Source organism: Pistacia vera, unplaced genomic scaffold (assembly GCF_008641045.1).
Source record: "Pistacia vera cultivar Batoury unplaced genomic scaffold, PisVer_v2 Contig44, whole genome shotgun sequence".
Taxonomy (NCBI): domain Eukaryota; kingdom Viridiplantae; phylum Streptophyta; class Magnoliopsida; order Sapindales; family Anacardiaceae; genus Pistacia; species Pistacia vera.
In genome coordinates this window covers 688,353-710,203 of record NW_022196268.1, presented here as the reverse complement: position 1 = coordinate 710,203, position 21,851 = coordinate 688,353, and the positions used below count along the sequence as shown (strand labels likewise).

The following is a 21,851-nucleotide window of genomic DNA, read 5'->3' as shown; positions in this document are numbered from 1 at the left end:
AGAGAAATCATTATGCCTAATAAAATTCCATCTTTGCTAAGAGGTTAAAGTTTACATTCCATTCCAATCATTAATTATAGATTCCCGTGGCAAGCAGGTGTTGTAGCTCTTTCTTTTCTTCTTATTGTGCTGTGGTTGAACATATTCATGTTCCACTCGCTTCCTCTTTTCCGCTGAGTTGCTGCTAATTAATTAAGTGGTAGGTGGATTCTGATTCTGATTCTGATCTGACTCTTCCCACTTCCTCCTTTAACTAGTGACAAACCCAGGTAGATTTTCCATTCAAAAGAGACGAATACTTACGTCAAGAGAATACTTTCATTACTTCTCTGCTCAAGCATTTGTAAGTATCACATATCACTAATCTTTTCCGCCTTTAGATGAAATAATAATTCAAGAAAAAAAATATGATGAATTTAGTATAGAAATTCAAAAAAGAATTGCATAAATTCTGAATTTATTAGTCATGATATGTTCCAATTACCATTTCTTAAAACCGTTGATATTCATAAGTGAAAGTTTGGGGAATCAAAACCCTACTTGCTTTCTACATACTAATCTTGTTTAAGAGAACTATATACTAAAATCTATGAATTTTAATGTTATAAATCTTTTATGAGAATTGATTATAACGTCTCAACTACAAAGTCTCTTGCTAGTTACTTCTCTAATCCTCTGAAATACCGTGTTTCAGTTACTTCTCTCTGTCGCAAGCTGAAACAATCTCGTTTACAAACCTTGTCTCTCTCTGTGGTGGTTTCTATGGAGGATCAACAACATGAGAGTGAAAAAAATAAGAAGGAAGCAAAGGTACCAATACCCGGAAAAAGAAACATACTAATAACCAGCGCCTTGCCTTACGTCAACAACGTTCCTCATCTTGGCAACATCATTGGCAGTAAGTAAATAAACTAAGAAACTTCCTTGTTCCTCTCTTTTTGATTTGCTTGTTTCTTCTTCTCATAATTGCGTCACTTGCATATATACCAGGCGTTTTAAGTGCTGATGTTTTTGCTCGCTACTGCCGACTCCGTGGCTATAATGTTATTTACATATGTGGAACTGATGAGTATGGTACGGCCACTGAAACTAAGGCTTTGGAGGAGAATTGTTCCCCGCAACAGATTTGCGATAAGTGAGTTCTTATACATATACACGCATCTACTCTTTTAAGGCAATTTTTTCTTTGAAGGTTTGATATTGACACTTGCTTTTTTGGTTCATGAACTATAAGACTGGTATGACTGATTTAGAAAATATATATGGTCAATGGTGTAGAGATATAAAGTTAACATAGTTTGGGGTATGTCCATTTTTGATTTCTTGAAGATGTTGTTCTGTTTCTTGATTACTTCTTTGATTGACAAGTTATGGCTATGTTAATCCTATACATACATATGTCTTCTGTTCCTTGTTAAGTTGCTTTAGCATCATGTTGAAGTTAAGAATAGGTTATTCCACTTGTTCTAATGGTTTAAACAATTTCAGTCCATTTCTTTTACCTTGTGCTTCCTGCCTGTGCAGATATTATGCAATACATAAAGCAGTTTACAATTGGTTTAATATAAGTTTTGATGAATTTGGACGCACATCAACTCCTCAGCAAACGGAAGTTTGCCAAGCAATTTTCAAGAAATTGTTGGAAAACAACTGGCTTTCTGAAAATAAAATGCAGCAGGTAAGTAGTTAGGCAACGAAAAGATGCTGTTTTGGTTTATGGGTTCATAAAAATGTTCCTGCAATTCAAAGTTCAATGATTAATGTTCTCATATCTTTTCTTGGCAAAAAATCTGCTTATCTACTAACCTGGAGCTAAATTACTCTTTCATGAACTTGGATTTGAAAATTGTTGCAGCTTTACTGCGATGCATGTGAACGATTCTTAGCTGACCGGCTTGTGGGAGGCACCTGCCCAACACTTGGCTGCAATTATGATTCTGCACGGGGAGATCAATGTGAAAAGTGCGGAAAACTGTTGAATCCAACAGAACTTATAGATCCCAGATGCAAGGTACACATACCCCTCTCATTTATACAATTCTAACCTGTTCCTATGATGAGTTCTCAAAAGAATTTGTTGATTTAACATTATTATTGATTCTGCTAATCATAATTCTGAAACATAAGTGTCAAACATATGTTTTGTTCAAACACAAGCTTGTATTATCAACAGGTATGTCAGATGACTCCAAGAATTCGTGATACGAACCACTTGTTTCTGGAGCTCCCACTGATTAAAGATAAATTGGAAGAATATATCAATAACATGTCAGTTGCTGGATCTTGGAGCCAGAATGCTGTGCAAGCTACATATGCATGGCTCAAAGAAGGGCTGAAACCTCGCTGTATTACCAGGGATCTTAAGTGGGGTGTTCCTGTTCCACATGAAAAATTTAAGGATAAGGTTGGCATAAAATTTAGATACCTGAGATTGGCCCTTCTCTTGCAATTCAACCACAGAAATTTAGTATTCTAATCTTGTTTAAAGTTGATTGATCAAACTTTTCCAATCACATAATTTTTAGGTCTTCTATGTATGGTTTGATGCGCCTATTGGTTATATCTCTATTACTTCATGCTATACTTCTGATTGGGAGAAATGGTGGAAGAACCCTGAAAATGTGGAGCTATATCAATTTATGGGAAAGGACAATGTACCATTCCACACTGTAAGAGTTTTCTCTTAATTTCTGTGATTGTTTTCTTCTTACTAGAACTGCTAATTTGAGTTTCACTAAAGGAATATGGGAAGAATTGTACCAGGGGAATACTAATCGATCCATGATAGTGTTTTAAGTAATTAAAGGTAATATACAAAGCAACTTTGAGAATCCACCTCTTGAAACTAATTAACTCACAATAGACAAATGATATACCCAAAAAAACCACACCTTCCAACCTTCGTTATGGTCATAACGTTTATTAATCTAGGTTTTCTATATAGTTGAGAGATAAATGGTTGATGCAAACAAAATAGTTAAACTAATGAATCTGCTAGAGGCTTGTATACGTATAGGTTGGTAAATGTTATCGTATTTATATGCTAACTTGGAGTTTGATTTATTTGAGATAGTTGTTTGCTTGAATTTCTGATTCTAGGTGATGTTTCCGTCCACACTTCTTGGGACTGGAGAAAACTGGACGCTAATGAAGAGCATTAGTGTTACAGAGTACTTAAACTATGAAGCAGGTATAGCGGTTGTCTTAAAAGTAAAATTGCCTAATAATATTTCCTCATAGTCATGGTCGTTGGGGGCCGGAAACATCCAATTTTTTTAAGCTATGAGACTATGATATTTTGGTTCTTCAATAAGATACATTTTGTAGATAGTCTATTCAGAATATATTGCATGATACTACAGGAAAGTTCTCCAAGAGCAAGGGAGTAGGAGTTTTTGGCAATGATGCCAAAGATACAAATATCCCTTCTGAAGTGTGGAGATATTATTTGCTAACTAACAGGCCAGAGGTGAGTTCAATAGAGGCAGCATTTAATTACAGCTTTAGTTTCTACTTGCTGATGCAGATGAATTTGTTTTGTTAGGTCTCAGACACACTGTTTACATGGGAGGACTTCCAAGCAAAATTAAATAGTGAGTTGCTGAATAATTTGGGCAATTTTGTTAATCGAGTACTGAGCTTCATTGTCAAACCTCCAGGTTAGTTAGCTGCCTCGAGACATTAAGTCCTTCAGTCCTTTCTAAAATAATATTTGCAGATATTCAGTTCTGTTCAAGACATTGATGTCTGGTTAGGTGGGAGATTAGGGCATTTGACTTTCCTTCTCTGTAGTCTAGTATTGTTTTACTTGTTACACTTTGAATCTTTTGGTTTATAAAATCTTTCCTTACATATAAGTTGGTTATCTGCAATCATTTCATTATAAAATCAGGACGAGGATATGGATCTGTCGTTCCTGATGCTCCAGAGGCAGATTTACACCCCTTAACAAAGGTGTTAGCTGAAAAACTTGGAAACTACGTTGACCAATACATAGAAGCCATGGAGAAGGTGATTAATTTAAACATGACAAATATCGCCTGTTGTAATTCAATTATAGTCCTCAGAGTCATGTGAAAACTCTTTGTGCTGTATTCATTTCTAAATAAGGGAAGTATCCGTTTTGGACATAGGTTAAACTAAAACAAGGACTGAGAATTGGAATGAGCATCTCTAGTGAGGGGAATGCATATCTTCAAGTAAGTCCATCAAAACTCGGTTAATGCTTAATTCATGAATGCATGAGTATGTTAGTAATCGTTTTTATCTTTATTAATGTTCATTTCTTGAACTTTCTGATATGGTATTCAGGAGAGCCAGTTCTGGAAGCTTTACAATGAAGATAAAGCTTCCTGCTCTGTTGTTATGAGAACTTCAGTGGGGCTAGTGTATCTTCTAGCATGTTTGTTAGAACCTTTCATGCCTTCATTTTCTCTTGAGGTAAGCATTCTCTACATTTCATGTCATAACATTCTGAAACTAATAATGTTCTTGGTGATTCTAATGCATTTCTTTTGAACTGTCAAGGTACTGAAACAGCTTAATTTTCCAATTGATAAACAATTTTCACTTTCTGATGAAACTGGAGGTCTTGAGAGGGCAAGAAAGCCTTGGGAGCTTCTACCTGTTGGTCATCGAATTGGGACACCATCCCCACTATTTAAGGAACTGGTATAAACTTTCTTCAATTCAACTTGTTTGTTTGTTCCTCTTAATATGAGCATATTTTTCTGCCAACTAATTGCTGAGTCTTAGCAATTATTACTGTTTATGATATACAGAAAGATGAGGATGTGAAGTTACTGAGGGAGAAGTTTGCTGGAAGTCAAGCTGATAGAGCTGTAAAGACACAAGCTGAAGCGAAGAAGATAACAGAAAAATTGAAGAAAACAAAAATCTCTGCACCATCAGATTGATTTAGCACTTTGGGAAATAAAACATCATTTGTATTGTCTTGTTAGAGTAAGACGAAGCAATTATGTTGCAGTTTATTATGTATGAAACCAAAGTAAACATGTGATTAGTACAAAATGTATGAGAGATGATCTGCTTATTTTTACGAGCAATGCTAGTTTTACAAAGACACATACAAAGGGGGTATACAAAGACAATCCTCACCCTTGATTTTCATGATTTCTCTCTCTCTCTTTCTTTTTTTCCATTTTTTCTTTGTTTTTTTCTTCTGAATGATGTCACTTTGTAACCCTCTTTGTATGAGTCTTTATAAGGATATCATTTTTCTATTTTTATATGTCTTGGGATCCCACTTGTGATTCTGTGTAACATATCAATTAAGGTTGATTATGAACATGAATATACTTTTCTCATAAATAAAAAACATATCACTCAAAAGTTGACTATGAACGCATGACTAAGTACTTTTTTCACATAAATTAAAAAAAATGAAATCAACAAATACTTTTCTTCTAAAGTATAATTAAAAAAAAAAAAAACCACTATAAACATGAATAGTACTATCTGAAATAAATAAATAAATCAAAATCATTAAAAAAAAAAAAAAATTTACAGTATGACATGAATAAGTACTTTTCTAAATAAAAAAAATCAAAATCACAAAAAATATCAATAATACTATATTATAAATAAATCTTACAAAGATTTTTATATAAAGTGATATGACAAAAAATGAAAGGAAAAATATTCTTTCATGTATTTTCCACCACATTATTTTGTATAGACATCGTTGTAAAATTTTTTTATAACTGTAGTATTACTAAAAAAAATATATTAAAATTAATAAATGCCCATATACTATGAACATGAGAACTACCTTTCTCACAAAATCATGAAAAATATATCAAAATCAAAACATACTTCCTCACGTAAATTAAAAAATCAAAATTATGAAAAATAAATCAAAATGGATCAACAAAAAAATAAATCAAAATCATGAAAAATAAAAATTAATAAACACCAAAAAAGAAAAAAACAGACAATCGCCGTCTGTGGGAATCGAACCCACGACCACATGGTTAAAAGCCATGCGCTCTACCGGCTGAGCTAAGACGGCGCTGGTTTTTAATTGGTAAAAGTAATACTTTTAAATTATTCAATTTGTGTCTAATTTAAATAACAGTGAACAGGGCCCGAGCTCAACTGAAAACGAGCTTCAGAACTTGAAAAATGTCGGAAATCTCACACGAAATATCGGAACCTTCCGATAATAAAGCTAAAGAAACCGTTGAATCATCGGAACTGGACCTCAAAAGCGTGCGCACCACCAAACCTGGGAAGAAGCGGCTTTTCCTGACACTATCCGTCCTATTCTCCTTCCTCCTAGGTAATAATCATGACATTCACTTATATATACATTTACTTTACGCTTTATTTAATTGTTATTATAATTCCATTCAGGTTTTCCGTTCTTATGGAAATCGGTGGAAATCTACCGCTCCTCGCTTCCATTTACCGAAATATCGGAAATGGAATCAAATCCATCTTTGTTATTCCCATGCCGGTTTCAAGCTATACTTTTGAACTTCAATTCAAATCTCAATCCTAACCATCTCCAACTTTCGATTCTTAACCAAATTACCAAACTCACCTCCAACCCCTCCCAATGCGGTTCCTGTACTAATAACCTCAGCCTCTCTGTCACCGTTGACTCCAATTCTCAGTGTGTTCAAACAAATTTAACTGATGATCTCTACCGATGTGGCACCATCAATGTCGTCGATTTCGATAGTAACGGGAAACATAAGAATGATGAAGATGTTGATGAGTTTTTGGAGTCGGTTCTGAAAAGGAAGAATGTTTATAGTATGGTGGTGGTGAATGGGGATGGAGTTGGAGAGGGAGTTAGGGCAGTGGTGGGGAAGTATAGACATGGGTGGATTGTTGGGAGGGTTGATGAGGAGGAGGCAGAAGTTGTGTCGAAAGTTGCGGAGATATTTGTGAAGGTGTTTGTGAATGGAGGGAGGGAGAAAGGGTTGATTCACGAGGAGTTTATGCCAGTGGGTGCTGATGGCAGGATTGTGCTTTCATTTAATTTGCTCAATGCTGAACCCAATGATTGGGTTTATGATTGGTATGATTCTTGTTCTTTATCATCTGTCTTCTTCAATATGCTTTTGTGTATTGTGGTTCTAGTTTAAGTGCCGTATATTATGATTAAATCAGGAAGAATAAGAAAAATCTGAAATGGATTGTCACTCATGACTTAAAATATAGTTTTCAATTGGATAATTCACTGTGTAGTTAAAATACTTATTTGTTTTATTTAATGGAAAAAGTCAAATCATTCTACGATATACCAAGAAGCTTGGATGGGATACCACAAACATGTTTGAACTTAAATTCAAATAGTTTTCTAGCAAATTTTCATCTTCTATCCCCTTGTGTCTGTAGGGATTTCCAAAGAATAGAGGAAACTCTGTTGACCCCTATAATTGAAGTTTTGGGACCCATTGCGAACATAGGTGTAGAAAGTCAGGTAATATTTCTTTCCACCTTTTTTAATGTATGTTTTTTATTTTTAATTTGTTCATTATTTGGTATTATATTCCTTTATGTGCTTTTGACAGTGGTTTCAGTTTTGTTCTTTCTTCTCACTTTTAGGTTTTATACCATACACCAAAATCGTCATTTTCATATTGGGATGAAAAGAAGAAGAGCTACATCTTTAATACTAAGGATCTTCCTTTCTTTGTATGTTTCTTTTCTTGACCTGTTATTTCTGAAAGTTTACTGGAAATATTGGAACTATGTTAATGTTAAACAAATGCCATGCACACACACATACACACATACAAGAATGGTTTTTATCATTATCATGCTTTAATAAGTACAGATTTTATTCTTTTTACTAATAATGTTACTATTGACATTCAATAGGTAAATTCAAATGAGTGGCATCTAGATACCTCAATTGCAGCTGGCGGGCGATCAAAGATATTGCAATTTGTGGTGTATATCCTTTAACTCATTCTTCATTTATCTAGTTATTCGTATTAATGTATAAGTCCAGTTGCTATAGCATGATTTTATTGAATTGATATGAATGGATGATGGTGTCTACATAGCCTAAATTACGCTTACCAGCTGTACCTTCATATAATTTATTTCTGTTCTCTCTCTTATGCTTTTGTAATTTCACAGATGCCACTGGCAAAAGCATCTCTGGTATTTTGCAACTTCTGTTTTTTTGTACGATTGATCTTTATAAAGACAGTCATGGGACCACTTCTAATTGGATGTGGTAGTGACTTATGACTAAGTTTCTGTTAGGATCCCACATTGAAAGGGAAAAGGGTGGGCATGTGGGTTATAAAGGCTTGGGCACCCTCCCTTAGCAAGCTGATTTTCCAAGGAGAGTTCGTCCCAAGCCCATGAAAGACCCATGGCCCAACCCAAATTGTTGAGTTATTGAAGTGTGTTCCTATCAATTGGTATCAGAGCATGATCCTGCGCCTATATGGTAGCGCACGCGTGGTAGGCTGACCTTGGGCCTGAACTGCTACCCCGAGAAAGGCATGGAGGCCCGAGGGAAAAGGGGATCCGCGTAGTCACTTAAGGGGTAAAGAGGCCGACGTGGACGTCGGTTGCAGAAGCGTGATGGAATGTTAGGATTCCACATTGAAAGGGAAAAGGGTGAGCATGTGGGTTATAAAGGCTTGGGCACCCTCCCTTGGCAAGCCGGTTTTCCAAGGAGAGTTCTACCCAAGCCCATGAAAGACCCATGGCCCAACATAAATTGTTGAGTTATTGAAGTGGGTTCCTATCAGTTTCTTTGGATGGGTTTTGAGCTCTATGAAAGAGTAGATTTTGCATCATGTTAATAGTTGTCTATATAAGTGGGCTATATATTCAAGACATTTTTGTCTTTTTTTTTTTTTTTTTAAATTTCATCATCTTCAAGTGCTTTCTCAATTTGTTTAGTATTTGTTAATGAGAGAGATGCTGAAAGTATGTTATCACTTATAAGAAGAATATTTATCTCATTTCAAAGTTCATCATATCAGCTTTCCTTCCCTGTGCTTCCAGATATATACCATCTGCAAAGGAGTGCCCTCTTCTCTTACAGCTTCCAAATGGAGAAATTTCTAGTACAAATGGTTTTATATCCCCAGTAAGTTATATTTTCATTATTATGATATTCATCGTTTTCCATTTAATATAATTATGAAATTTCTAATGCTAAAACATTTATGATGAGAACTTATAGATGTGGGGAGGTGTTATTGTCTGGAACCCTCAAAGCTGTTTAAAAGATTCTGAAAGTAAGCATACTGCCAGGCATAAAATGTCCCCTGAGGTTAGATGTTTATCCATGGTGATTTTGAGTATATCATTCTAATATCATTTCTTAAATGAGCTTTAACTTTTCAATTCTGTATGGAAGCTTACCAGAGCTTAGCTTTGTTGGATTTATTCATAATTTATTGTTATACTATGATTTCTGCTAAGTTTAGAAGGAAAAACAAGTGTAAAATATATTTTAAGCTTACTGAATAATATGGTACTATATATGCCTGATTGATCAGACTATATTATTTGTCACACACACACACACACACACACACACACACACACACACACACATATCTTTAAATAACTAGAAATCCATTTCCAGTAGTTGATTTTAATTTTCTTAAAATTGATGCATGCATATTGAGAAACAGGATCTTCGGGAGGTATTTGAAGTTTTCATGGGGCAGTTCCGGCAGCTTTTTGGTCTTAAATCTGACAACCTGTATGTAGGTGCATCAGACAAGTTTCACCTTTTACCCAGTGAAAGAGGCTTCACAGAATGGTAAGGATAACACCTGCTCATATAATTTTTTCATATTAAATTTTTTTAGCAAGTGTAATGTTGATTGCAGTTGATCTCATGCATATGCTTTACAAAACAATATTGTTAAGAGGAATTTTGAAGGCAGTTGAGTGCAGTCAATATATTATTCTTATTCTTATTCTTATTATTATTATTTTTTTTTGTTTTTCTGTAGGGAATTGGATGTCCTGTCACGGCAGCATTCATGCTTTAATCTTCATTCATGTGCCACAACACTTGGGTCCCTTTCTAGATTGGTATTTGCAGCATTAATAAAATAACTCTCCCTCTCATTTAGCCAGCATTTCTGATGCAAGTATGATGAACTTGATTTTTCAGGTTCAATCACTTCCAAGGATGATTATTATGGATGAAATAGGAAAACAGGTGAGTTGTCAAGATGGCTTTGTTGATTGAATGGCTATATGAATTTTGAATCTGATCCATGAGTTTAGACAATTAGGAATTTATTACATGTTTAACTGTTAAACATGTGTTCCAATCTTTTGGGAGTAAATATAAAAAGAAATGAAGAGAAAAAAGAAATTGCTAGTTAAGAGCAATGGAATTATAGATTAAATAAAAATACAAAGCAAACATATATTTCTTATGATTGATGCAGAAAATATCATTGTTTATTGTCCTTTACTTTTGCTGAATCAGATTTTAGGTTACTTTGTGATCTATAATTCTAAGTTAATTGCACATTGTCCTTTCTTCATTACCTAGGGTTTTAGTTGCATGTGAATTTAGATTGTTGCCCGGATTGAGTTGTCAAGATGTAATATTCTATGTCTAAACTCTATAGGAGCTAAGTTTACTTGAGTTTTGGTCTGAGCTATTATTCTTGTTATGTTTGAATCCCTGCAATTTTGGTTTATTTATGAGAGCTTGATCTTTCAAGTTTTTGTTCTGACATGGTCAAGGAGCTAATTGCATGTTTATCTGTGTGATCTCCATGATAAGGTTAAATTTTCTCTCAAGGCAGCAAAACTGGCTCAGAATAATGCCTCTTTAGGGGTTTATGAAGCTTCAGCCAGTATGTTTCTCTTCTACTTTTAGGTTCTCATTTGTTTTGGGCTTCAATTTTGAAGACTGCCTCCACATTTCCTATCAGCAACGAATGAGCCTAACAAATTTTATACCATCACTTTCATCAGTTTCTTCAAGGGAAGCAAGGTCTCTGGCAGAGGATGCTTTTTTTCACCCGTCTATTATGTCCGTCAGTTACTACTCATTTGAGCACTGTTTTGCAGTCTACTCGGTTAGTTTCTCAAAACCATTTTGTCCTGGTTAAGTCATGGGGAAACCATATAAACAACTTAAGTATAGATAAATACTCAATAGATAATATCAAAAGATTGCATGTACTCAAATCTAGTTTGCATTACCATGGATAAGTAAAAAGCTTTGCATGATCAGTAATAATTTCATTTTTCTTCATATTGATCATTAATGGTGTGGAATGAAAATGAGGAAGAACTCCTGAGCTAAATGGAAGTTTTAGAACCTATTGCATCAAGAGAAATATACTTGAATGTATTTATTGTTATTTTATAAAAACCCTTTTAATTAAGAGCAACTATCCTTTTGCTTCCCATTAGGTTCAAAATGTGGCCAAACTTGTTTATCTTCAAAAAGTCAAGTCATGCTGCTTGAGTCCAAATTTTTTTGATCTTTAAGCGTGGCAGTTCTTTTTACTTTCTTGTGCATGTAAAATTTGAACATACCCAATTACTGAACTGTTACCTTAGAAAAACAGAGTACTAACAGGAAATGGCTTTGAGTTAATCTTGGAGTGACTCATTGAATATTTTCTTATAACATGCCTTTTTCTGGTTGACTATTCTGTTATGATGTGCTTTTTCACATGTGTTTGCACAGCCCTTCTTTTTGCCAGTTTCGATGCATATTCTCCTTGCTGCCCTGAGAGAATGGAAAAGATACAAGCAAGAAAAGGCCAAGTACTTGGCATGGAAAGCCAAAGAAAAGGCAGTGTCTTAATCATTTCCTTGAGCTTTTAACTGGAGAAATAGATGTCTTATCGTGAAACAAACTGAATTCAGTCAGCAGCCATGTAATTTCACATGAGAAATTTTTTCAACGATTTGATGATGTTGATAAATTGCTGGTAGACTTGAGAGTGTACCAAGTTTTGAAATAGTGCGCCTGGGTAGTTGTTTACATTTTTATGGAGTAAATTTATCCCAGTATGTCCAATTTTATTATACATATATCATTTTCATACAACATTTTCCATACAACATTATGTGGCAAGATATGATTGGCTAATTTAAAGTTAAAATTAAACTTTCATTCAATCATATCTTGTCACATAATGTTGTATGAGAATGATGTATGTGTAGTATTATTCATTTCATTATGCATGTATTTGGCTTATAAACATGGAAAACAGCTGCTAATTAATCAAAAACAAAAGACTAAACAATCCAACATTCTACCGATTACAGGTTAGATCGCGGCTGAGGGAGGCGATTCCGAGTTAGCCAAAGGTGACGGCTCGCGCCGTCGTACAATGGCCTGGCGCGACAGGCCAGCCTTAAAAGCCACCCAGCTAATCGAGTTTAACCATTACTAACAGCCACCGCCGATCGCGCGTCTGGTGGTTCCTAAATTCCTTCACCACTCTCCACTCTCATCTCTCTCCAAAATTACCAATTTCGGCCTCAGGTCAGTGGCTCCGCGTTGCACGTGGTGGTTGGTAGCTGCCTTTTTCAACTCCTACTATGGTCTCTGCTGTTGGGATTGAAGCTATAACGAATTACGGTTACATGTTGGGGTCTCGGTTTGCTCAGTTTCACGAGTTTAGGTTTGGTTATAATTTTAATTTTTTCTATTTTTCTGCCATTGGTTCTTCCTTCACATGGCAATGGCCGTCCGTCAAGTTCGAGTGATCGAGTCTCATGTCCTGTGAATACAACAAAGCTACGGACACCGATTATTTTGCATTGAAAATGTGTACCAGCCTACGTGTATCCAGACGTCTGATTTTTCTATAAATATTTTTTTAGTGAGACGGTCGTTCACTCACATGGACAGACGGCCTTTGCTCGTCCATAAATAAAATACAATAAAAAAATTTTATAAACATTAGGGATGACCGCCCATTTCTTTTAAACGAGCGCCCACAAATAATGGACGTCCGTCCTTTACCTAAATATGAAAATTAAAAAAAAAAACTTTGGGGACGGTTGTCCATAAATTTTGGACGGATGTCCCTTACGTTTGGACACGCTCATCCATACTTTAAAAAAAAAAAAAAAAAAAATTCTAAACAAAACTCTTCTTCTTCCTCTTCGTTTCCCATCTCCTCTCTTTTTCTTCGTTTTCATTCCCCATTTTCTCTCTTCTTCTTCGTCTTTGTTTTATGAGATAGGCGTGTCAAATCCAAAGGCTCTAAAACCCAGAAAACTATAGAAGCAAAACAGGGAGAGCTTAAACATTGTACCTATGTATTTACCCAAAAATGCAATTAAAAATAACTCTTTTTCATAATAGGAGTCAGTGAAGAAATCTCCGGAGCGTGAAAGAAAGGTACATGAGAATGGAACAAATGGTACTAATACCCATGAAAGGCTTGTCAATGAGATAAAGGAATGCCTGAAGAAGGGCTCTTCTGCTAGCCAACTCAAATCGTTCCTGAGTAGACTCACTGGGACTCCACAAGAAATCATGAACGCCTTGTTTGCAGCTCTCTTTGATGGTGTTAAGAAGGGATTCGTTAAAGAGGTGTTGAAAAAGAACTAACTGGCAGCTGCAACCCAAGAGGAGGGATCCCAAATGGTTCTCCTGCACTCTATTGAGTCTTTCTTTGGAAAGGCAAATCCTGAGGTGGTGAAGGAGGTAGCATTGGTTCTCAAAGCGCTGTATGATAAGGATGTGCTGGAAGGGGAGTTTATACTAGAGTGGTACCAGCAGGGCCTGATTGGTGGCAATAAAAACTCTGGTTTGGAAGAATTCGAAGCCATTTATTGAGTGGCTTCAGAGTGCCAAGTCCGAAGAGGAATGATTATGATAGCAGAATTTAATTGTTCGTGTGTAATTTGCTTTTTCTTTTGCCTTGTCATGGTGTGAAATAAGTTTGCGAACATTGAGCGGACTCCTATTCCTGCTGGTTAGTGGTTATTTTATATTGCTATATAGCCGTTATCATTGGAGTTTTCTGAGCTTTGGAGCCTTTGGATTTAGCACGCTTATCTCATAAAACAAAGATGAAGAAGAAGAGACAAGATGGGGAATGAAGATGAAGAAAAAGAGAGGAGATGGGGAATGAAGACGAAGAAGAAGAGTTTTGTTTAGAATTTTTTTTTTTTTTTTTAAAGTATTGACGGGCGTCCATTCCGTCCAAACGTAAGGGAAGACCATCAAAAATTAAAACGGCCGTCCCCAAAGTTTTTTATTTTCATATTTGGGTAAAGGACGGGCGTCCATTATTTGTGGGCGTCCGTCCAAAAGTAATGGACGGCCATCCATAATGGATGGACGGTTGTCCCTAATGTTTATAAATTTTTTTCATTGTATTTTATTTATGGACGGGCGTCCTTTAAATGGGGACGCCCGTCCGTCGTATATGGACCCCCGTCCATATAATATGGATGAAAGTCCATGTGAATGAACGGTCATCCATATTTGATGGACGGCCATTCACTAGAAAAATATTTATAGAAAAATCAGGCGTCTAGGTACACGTAAGCTGGTACACATTTTTGGTGCAAAATAATCGGTGTCCGAAGCTGTTTTGCCTGTGAATAACATGGCAATGGAGTATGTTTGTTTTAGTATTTTGAGTAAGAATTTTTGAAATATTATTGGTAGGTAGAGTTTGATGATTATTATGAGGTAAAATTTAAAAATTAATAAAAAAACCGCTAGGTTTGTTAATTTAACTAAACACCTTAATATATAATTTTTTTTGTAAAATAACAAAAACACTCTCACTAACCTACAGTGTCAAATTTCAGTCACCACTATTGTCACCACTATTGAAATCTGGTCAGAATCTGGCGTTACAGCTCATAATCGATTGGATTTGATCGGTCATGCGTTGATCTAACCTTTTTCGGTTAGATTCACCACAGATCTAGCCAAAAACAGCCAGATTTGGCTGTCGACGGCCGAAAAAGGCCAAATTTGGCTATCGACGGCTAGAAAATGCCAAATCCAAAAATATTGACGATCAACGACGGCCAACTCTTGGCTATCGTTGATCGTCAACGAAGACCATTTCTTTGGCCGTGGTTGACGGTCAGATCGACGCATTACCGACCAGTTCCGATCGATAGTGCACCGTTGTGACAGATTCCGACCACCATCGACGATGATTTTTGGAATCTGACAACTATGGATGGATAGGAGTGTTTTTGTTAATTTATAAAAAAAAATGTTTGAGGTGTTTTTGTCAATTAACAAACCTAAGGGGGTTTAAAAATAGTTTTTTTAATTTAAGATCGGATTTTGAAAATAAATAAACCAACTTGTATTTGTATTTGGAATAAGGATAGAATAGTGATAAATAATGGAACAAACGATTCATTAACGCCCTTAGTTTTGGAGGTATTTAATAATTAATAGTATTTGTAATTGAAACTAGTAAACGAAACACTGAGGTTGTATCAAGTCTTTTCACTGAAGTTTTAACACTTTCTGTTTCCATGAAATCGAATGCATGAATGTGGATTCATGGCAGTAAAAGAGTCATCGTAACACATCACATATGCTACGCCTACAATATCAGTCTCCACACTTTGAATATTAGAATAACAGCAACGAGCTAATATAACGCGGCAGTAAATTCATCAATTAAAAGTTTCTACTAATTCCCAAACTATCAATTCCACTTTAGTTTCATATAGATGACAATCTTGTCAAAGCTACTTTTAGCATACAACTGATAAATAGAGGAAAATATAATAAATAAATAAAAGGAGAAAATGTTATGCGCAGTCTCATATCAACCAAAACACGAAGTATACAAATTTGAAGACCAATAAAACATGTTTCAGACTTTGAGATCTACGCAAACATTAAGAACCAGCTACATTCCAAAATGTCAGCCTCTAGATTCCAGTGCCAACAGTATCTTCTTTCTTGGACCCTGAAACCGCCAAAATGAATTTAAAAACTTCTATTAATTATCAGGATAGAAAAGAGAGAACAGGGCATCAATAAAGACACAACCACCATGGATGTCAACTATGCCTTATCTTTCATGACAGACAAGCACAAATACAAACAGATGTAGCACAGACTCGGGTATGGAGGGAATTGGGTAGGTACAAGCTTGATGAAGAACAAAGAAAGAAGACCAAGGAACGCACTTATAAGGAGAAATAGTAAGCAACAAACTGAGAGCTCTGTGATTTTAGACAAATGCAAAGCATCTAGTATACGAAATCATGCTTTAACTTTAAAAAAAAAAAAAACCTCGTCTGGCACTGAAGAGCTAATCATACAGAAATGTTTAAGTATCTAACGTATGACTAAAAGACTTGACCACCAAACCGAGTATCAAAGCAGGTTTACAGCTTAGATGGATCAAGGGCGGGCCGGCCCATTATAACCTCCCCTATTGCCATCCCTGAAAGTATAGCAAGCAATCCACAGCTTATTTAACAAACAATAAAAATCCTTGAAACCAAACAAAATATTATCAACAAAGGAAAAGAAGTTGATACTATCAGTACCTTTCAAAGAAAAAAAATAGATGGTCCTATTTTTTAATCCTAAGATAAGTCCTTGCATCTTTAAAACCAAAATTCCAACCATTGAAGCTATCCCAGGAGATTTTCAATTCACTACTCTTTCTGTAAAACGGATGTAATTTTCTTGTATTACCATTACAATTTTCAGATAGTATAAATAAGCATGACAAAACCTTTGAAAACAAATAATCATAACCTGGAAGATATAGAACATATGTTCATAGTGCCAGTATTTCAAGACAGCAATCAAATGATGTTTAGAAAAGAATTAGACCTTTCCAAAATTTGGTCAGGTCCACCACCCAAAAGTTGGTGATACAATCACATACCAGAACAGGAACTTTAAGAAGGCAGGACTTCTTCAGAAAACAGATTCCTGTATCTTAAGAGACATGAATTTGCTTAAATTACTTTAATGAGTCTTCTGGGCCTAGCCACTGAAGAGGATAGTTTTGAGTGGGAGGGAGGCATTGAAAGCATTACCGGGTAGATGCTGCTCAAGAAAGGGAGATTGGCTGTAACTAGATGTTAAGCAATTGACCAGGAATGACCAAAAGACAGGGTAACTCAAATTCTTTCTCACTTTCAGCCATTATATATCTAGAATGGAATTTGCTCGTATCATATAATTGCTGTACTGGAATTACAAAACCACACATGTTGCAGCTGAGAGTCCAATTTAAATTTACCATTGGTATTCCTATAGCCTTGAGGTCCTCATCAGACATGTGTACAAGAGCCGTCATATCAACCTACAGAAACAGGAGCATGTCACAAAGTATAAGATAACATTCCATAGGGTGATGAATTGGAAATAACAAATAATATCAACAAATTTACACAATCTAGGAGAATGCCTTAGATTTACATACTTCCTCGGCTTGAAAAGTAATGGAATACTTCTCAAGACCCAATGACCGCAAAAATCCATCAACCGATGTCTCAGCCTGCATGAAAAGAAGCAGGGCTTAGAAACTAAAAAGCAGCATTAATAATTACTGCACCTGTTTACATGCAGATAATGTACTGCAGGGATCATTACTTATATTTAAATCATTATAACATGAAAAGAAAGATTCTTTTCTACTCAAAGAAATTTAGGTGTAAAGACAGTATAAACTGTTCATTAGTAATTACTAAGTAACAACATATATAAAACACTATTGTATACTGCATGTACAGATGCAAACATAACCACCCATGTATTAGCAAATAATGCACATGAACTGTCATGCAATTCCTTCGTAATACAATAATAGACAGGATTATGTTTGACTCTCAAGGAATTTTGGCCAGAAACTGTAACCTAAAATTGCACATAAAACTGACCTAAAGCAGCAGTCATCCTAACAACTTAGTAGTGAATGCTGAAAATTAATATTAAAAGGAAACAGAATTTATGCCTTCTGCTGAACTTTCTTTCTCAGAGTTGGATCAGCAACTCTTTTGGTGTCTGTCTCGGGAGCTTCAACAGCAACACTCTTTCGGGACGGTTTAGCAGCCAGCAAATATGGTTTTGGCGGATCAGAGTTCAGTGGTTGCGAATTCATTGTCCCAGATAACTTTTCACGAAGATCTCGCACACCTGAAAAAGTACTCTTTCCACCTTGAGATACTTGTTGTACACTTTTCTTTTGGAGCTTTAAACGAAGATCTCGGACACCAACTATGCGATCTTCACAAGCCATTAACACAGTCAAAATCAATTAGAGATCATATAGTCGCATTCAAGAATAGTAGCAATTTTTAGTATTGTTTCACAATCAATCCATACTTGAAATTTGACGTTCATCATTGTCATAAAGATCATGTTCCCACTTGTCATCTTGCCTCAACCTGCAAAACAGAATATCATGTTTTGAGTTATAAACATCAATTTGACCTCAAGATTGTAAGTGAAGAACCAATTTTGCTAATAAGAAGAAACAACTAAAATTTGTAAATTCATCATACAGCAAAAGATAAGAGATTACAATTTAGGCATCTAGGTAACTTACTAAGTAGGATTAAGAACAAATTTTATGAAGAAAGAAGAAGACCAATTCGCTGGGTTTTTTTTTTTTCCTTTTCTAAAATAAATACTCAGAATTAAAAAAAAGGAAAAAAAAAAAGCGACTGGCATCTTTCTTAATTCTAGTCTGATCCACATCTGGTCCTAAATCGTAGACAATCTAAGAGAACTACAAGGCCTTCCAATATATGACCTATCACTTCTAAGTTTTTGCACTTATCTGATGCATGGGGCAAATTAGACAACATATCACCTGTAAACTAGTAAAATCAAGTCAAATGGTCACTCCTAAAGGCAATATCAAAATAAACAAAGCAACTTGTAATCATTCTATAGTATTTTTAGAATAAGATCAGGTCATTATCATAAAAATGGACTAATTGCTTAAATACAGGTGAAGTTAAATAGCCCGACATATAATGGCTCTGAATAGAAAGAAAACGAACCTTTTGCCAGTGATTGATCGCCTGCGAGTAGAGTCGTCAAGGATGGAATTGCCGTTTAGACGGTCCTTAACTGACCTCTTAGCTGCAGCCTCCACTCGATCAGCGTACATCTTCGTATCTTTAAACTCAAACCCTAACAGGAACCCTAAAGCTGATTGGGGTAACAAGTGCACATGAAATTGAGATTCTAGAGGGAGAAAGACATAAAACCCTTATCCAATATGTGCTAAAACGTAATGCAGAATAAATAATTTTGTTATAGGGATTTTGAGTGAGTGGTGAAACTTATTAGCAGCTGAACTGTTCCAGAGTTCACACCGACAACGGCAACAATTGGAGAAATTGGATTAATGCATTGCTCCGCTTTCGAGACGTGGATGTTAAAGAAAGGGACGCTTTACTCTTAAAACTGCGAGCAATAATCAACTGATACGCACCGTTTTGTAATTTTATTTTTAATAAATATTTTAACCTAGTACAGTAAAACCTCTCTATACTGATACTCTATATAGGAATAAACTTTACATATTCATACAAAATTTTAGTTCTAATTTGGGATAGTTATAAATAAGAATAAACTCTACATTGTAATAAGTTATAATTTTTTTAATTCCTGTCTTAAGGAAAGTTGCCTCTACATAATAATAATTATCCGTATATTGCAAAAAATATATGTTATGTAAAATTAAAGGTTTAAAATAAAATAAAATATTTATTTAACACTGTTTGGGGCAATGATTTATACTTTAGAGTTGTTATCACATTTAGAGTTATTATCACATATTATCTTATGAGTACATAATAGCTCGTTAGCATGGATACCTTTTTATTGAAGCCAAAATATTTTTAGTTTCTCAAGCATGTTTAGAGCTTTGTTAGGGCCAAAAATGGTCCTTGGCCCAAGTAAGAAAATGGGTGCGACGCTAAAGAAGAAGCCAAGCCCAATCCCGATATGACCTTACCCGGTTAGGCCCATTCGGTACAATGTGTAGCCGGCCCAGACCACGTGGGCACGGGGCCTCCTAATCCCAGCCCATTTCCCAAGAAACATGGGTGAGTATAGAGCCCACGATCTCCTCAGAATACCTTCCTATTTCTGATCGCTTTCCTATTCGGAGTCAATCTCCTAATTAGAATCACCGTCCTACTCGGACACGGGTAAGACGGCTTACCACGACCCTAATTCTTCTAGGGATTGCATCAGAGTCACACTAGGACTCCTACTTCTACCAGGGTTGGGAGACTAGAAAATCACTATATAAGCAGAGGCCAGCCCTCTCACAAAGGACATCGACATTACACCTTCACACCCTAAACTCTTACTTGAGAGTTTCGCTCCATTGCCGTAGTCACAATCCCCGATTAGACTTCCGGTAATCTCTCACTCCCTAGCCCTCACTATATTAGCCTTTCAGCCTTGCTGACTTGAGCGTCGGAGTGCCTACAGCAAACACCACCCCGGTGTTTCCCGTTCGCTTCACGTGCGTTTCTCTACGTGTGCAGGTACAGCGGATCGCTATTGGCCTCAACCTCACGGGATCAGACCCCCCTTCCGTACAGGTAGATTTTTACATCTACAAGCTTCATGGCACAAGACTTTTTGTATTTCCATACTATTATCCTTATGATTATTTCCTTTCTCTTCTTGTCTAATTGAAACAATGATTTCTCCTTTAGTTAAACCATATACGATTTGTTGCTCATTTGGATAATCGAAGAAGACATTAATATTCATTTTATTAGTGTAGTGAAGTTGTCGAATCTGATCACTCAATTCTATAGTGACTCTTTTATTCTCCTTATCCACTTCATTTATAACTTACAATTCATTCACATTAGTGGTCCTAATTTTGCAATGCTTAAAACCATTGACAATTGTCTGTAGCTTCACATCAATTAACCAAGCATCAATTGCATTTACAGTTTCATCAATGACACTTATTTTTACTGATTCTAAGAAACGATCTTTTATCAGTTTCAAAAGTAGACAATCAAAGCGCTGAATTGAAATCTTAATATTACTAAAATATGAATTGAAATTCTAATACTGTACTACTAAAACATAAATTATAAAATAAGAAATCAAAATTATAATTTTTGTAACTACACCTCCATTAAGTTATAACCTCCTTATAGTAATAAAATTAGTTTGTCCCACCATTATGGCTATAGAGAGGTTTTACTGTATAATAGAGTAAACGATTTTTTTCCTATCCAAATATGGTTTAATAACATTTTCTTACTCACAAACTTTTAAAATATCATTTTATTACCTAAATCTATAATCTGTTTTTGATTTTGGTATCACTGCGACCCCACATCACCACTATTCTCTTCCTCGATCATCACTCATAGAAACCTCTTAAACCCTACTCCCGTTGACTCTGTCAGTCGTTGACAATCGAGCAATTATTGTTTGCACAATCACCCATTCCAAGTCAAATTCTGATCAACCCTAACCACCAAAATCAAAACTTCACCATCAAATGACCCATCAGTCTCCCATCTTCAAAAACTATCAATGGTTTGGACCGAGTTTACTCTCTAATCATCGTCGAATATAAATTTAAGTAATAAAATAGTATTTTAAAAGTTTATGAGTAAAAAAAATATCATTAAACTATTATTTAGATGGGAAAAAGTTGTTAACTCAATATAATATAACAAAAGAGTTGTAAAATTTGTTTGATGGTTAAAATGCTGTTGAGATACTCCATTAAACCAAAAACACTCTCAAACTGAACTCACCTTTTAATTGCAGGATGTTTTATATTAAAGTCAAAACATTAAATTCTTATTTATTTAAATGCACATAAATATGCTCATTCAAGTTACATAATATCCAAATTTAGGCCGACAAAACCTTTTTCCATTTCCCA

The 21,851-nt window shown here is 35.4% G+C and overlaps 3 protein-coding genes, 1 non-coding gene and 1 pseudogene across 5 annotated transcripts; 3 read left to right on the top strand and 2 right to left on the bottom strand.

Annotated features, from left to right (window-relative positions):
• Nucleotides 1-292: 292 nt before the first annotated feature.
• On the top strand, nucleotides 293-5,059 carry LOC116144224 (probable methionine--tRNA ligase). Of its 2 annotated transcripts, XM_031429673.1 has the most exons (15): nucleotides 293-343; nucleotides 695-898; nucleotides 991-1,135; nucleotides 1,525-1,678; nucleotides 1,856-2,011; nucleotides 2,174-2,404; nucleotides 2,526-2,669; nucleotides 3,100-3,190; nucleotides 3,363-3,469; nucleotides 3,545-3,659; nucleotides 3,893-4,011; nucleotides 4,134-4,199; nucleotides 4,312-4,440; nucleotides 4,528-4,671; nucleotides 4,782-5,059. In XM_031429673.1, exons 2-15 carry the CDS (start codon nucleotides 763-765, stop codon nucleotides 4,914-4,916), a joined length of 1,872 nt encoding a protein of 623 aa, XP_031285533.1. In that variant the 5' UTR covers nucleotides 293-343; nucleotides 695-762; the 3' UTR covers nucleotides 4,917-5,059. The 2 variants fall into 2 exon arrangements, with proteins under 2 accessions (XP_031285533.1, XP_031285532.1); XM_031429672.1 differs by lacking the exon at nucleotides 293-343 and having other exon boundaries at nucleotides 610-898.
• An 899-nt stretch (nucleotides 5,060-5,958) lies between these two features.
• On the bottom strand, nucleotides 5,959-6,031 carry TRNAK-UUU. Its single transcript has one exon. It is a non-coding gene; the product is annotated as a tRNA-Lys (tRNA).
• A 99-nt stretch (nucleotides 6,032-6,130) lies between these two features.
• LOC116144225 (GPI transamidase component PIG-S) lies at nucleotides 6,131-12,016 on the top strand. The gene is made up of 13 exons (XM_031429674.1): nucleotides 6,131-6,301; nucleotides 6,376-7,048; nucleotides 7,369-7,453; nucleotides 7,579-7,668; nucleotides 7,855-7,928; nucleotides 9,004-9,088; nucleotides 9,185-9,274; nucleotides 9,642-9,772; nucleotides 9,969-10,050; nucleotides 10,133-10,180; nucleotides 10,760-10,832; nucleotides 10,954-11,057; nucleotides 11,678-12,016. The coding sequence occupies exons 1-13, from the start codon at nucleotides 6,145-6,147 to the stop codon at nucleotides 11,795-11,797; spliced, it is 1,812 nt and encodes a 603-aa protein (XP_031285534.1). The 5' UTR covers nucleotides 6,131-6,144; the 3' UTR covers nucleotides 11,798-12,016.
• A 524-nt stretch (nucleotides 12,017-12,540) lies between these two features.
• Nucleotides 12,541-13,823, top strand: LOC116144194 (annotated as a pseudogene).
• Nucleotides 13,824-15,605: 1,782 nt separating this feature from the next.
• On the bottom strand, nucleotides 15,606-19,345 carry LOC116144281 (ankyrin repeat and SAM domain-containing protein 6). The gene is made up of 6 exons (XM_031429751.1): nucleotides 18,973-19,345; nucleotides 18,290-18,351; nucleotides 17,919-18,190; nucleotides 17,388-17,462; nucleotides 17,205-17,267; nucleotides 15,606-15,908 (listed from the first exon to the last, which is right to left on the bottom strand). Exons 1-6 carry the CDS (start codon nucleotides 19,080-19,082, stop codon nucleotides 15,864-15,866), a joined length of 627 nt encoding a protein of 208 aa, XP_031285611.1. The 5' UTR covers nucleotides 19,083-19,345; the 3' UTR covers nucleotides 15,606-15,863.
• Between the last annotated feature and the right edge of the window lie 2,506 nt (nucleotides 19,346-21,851).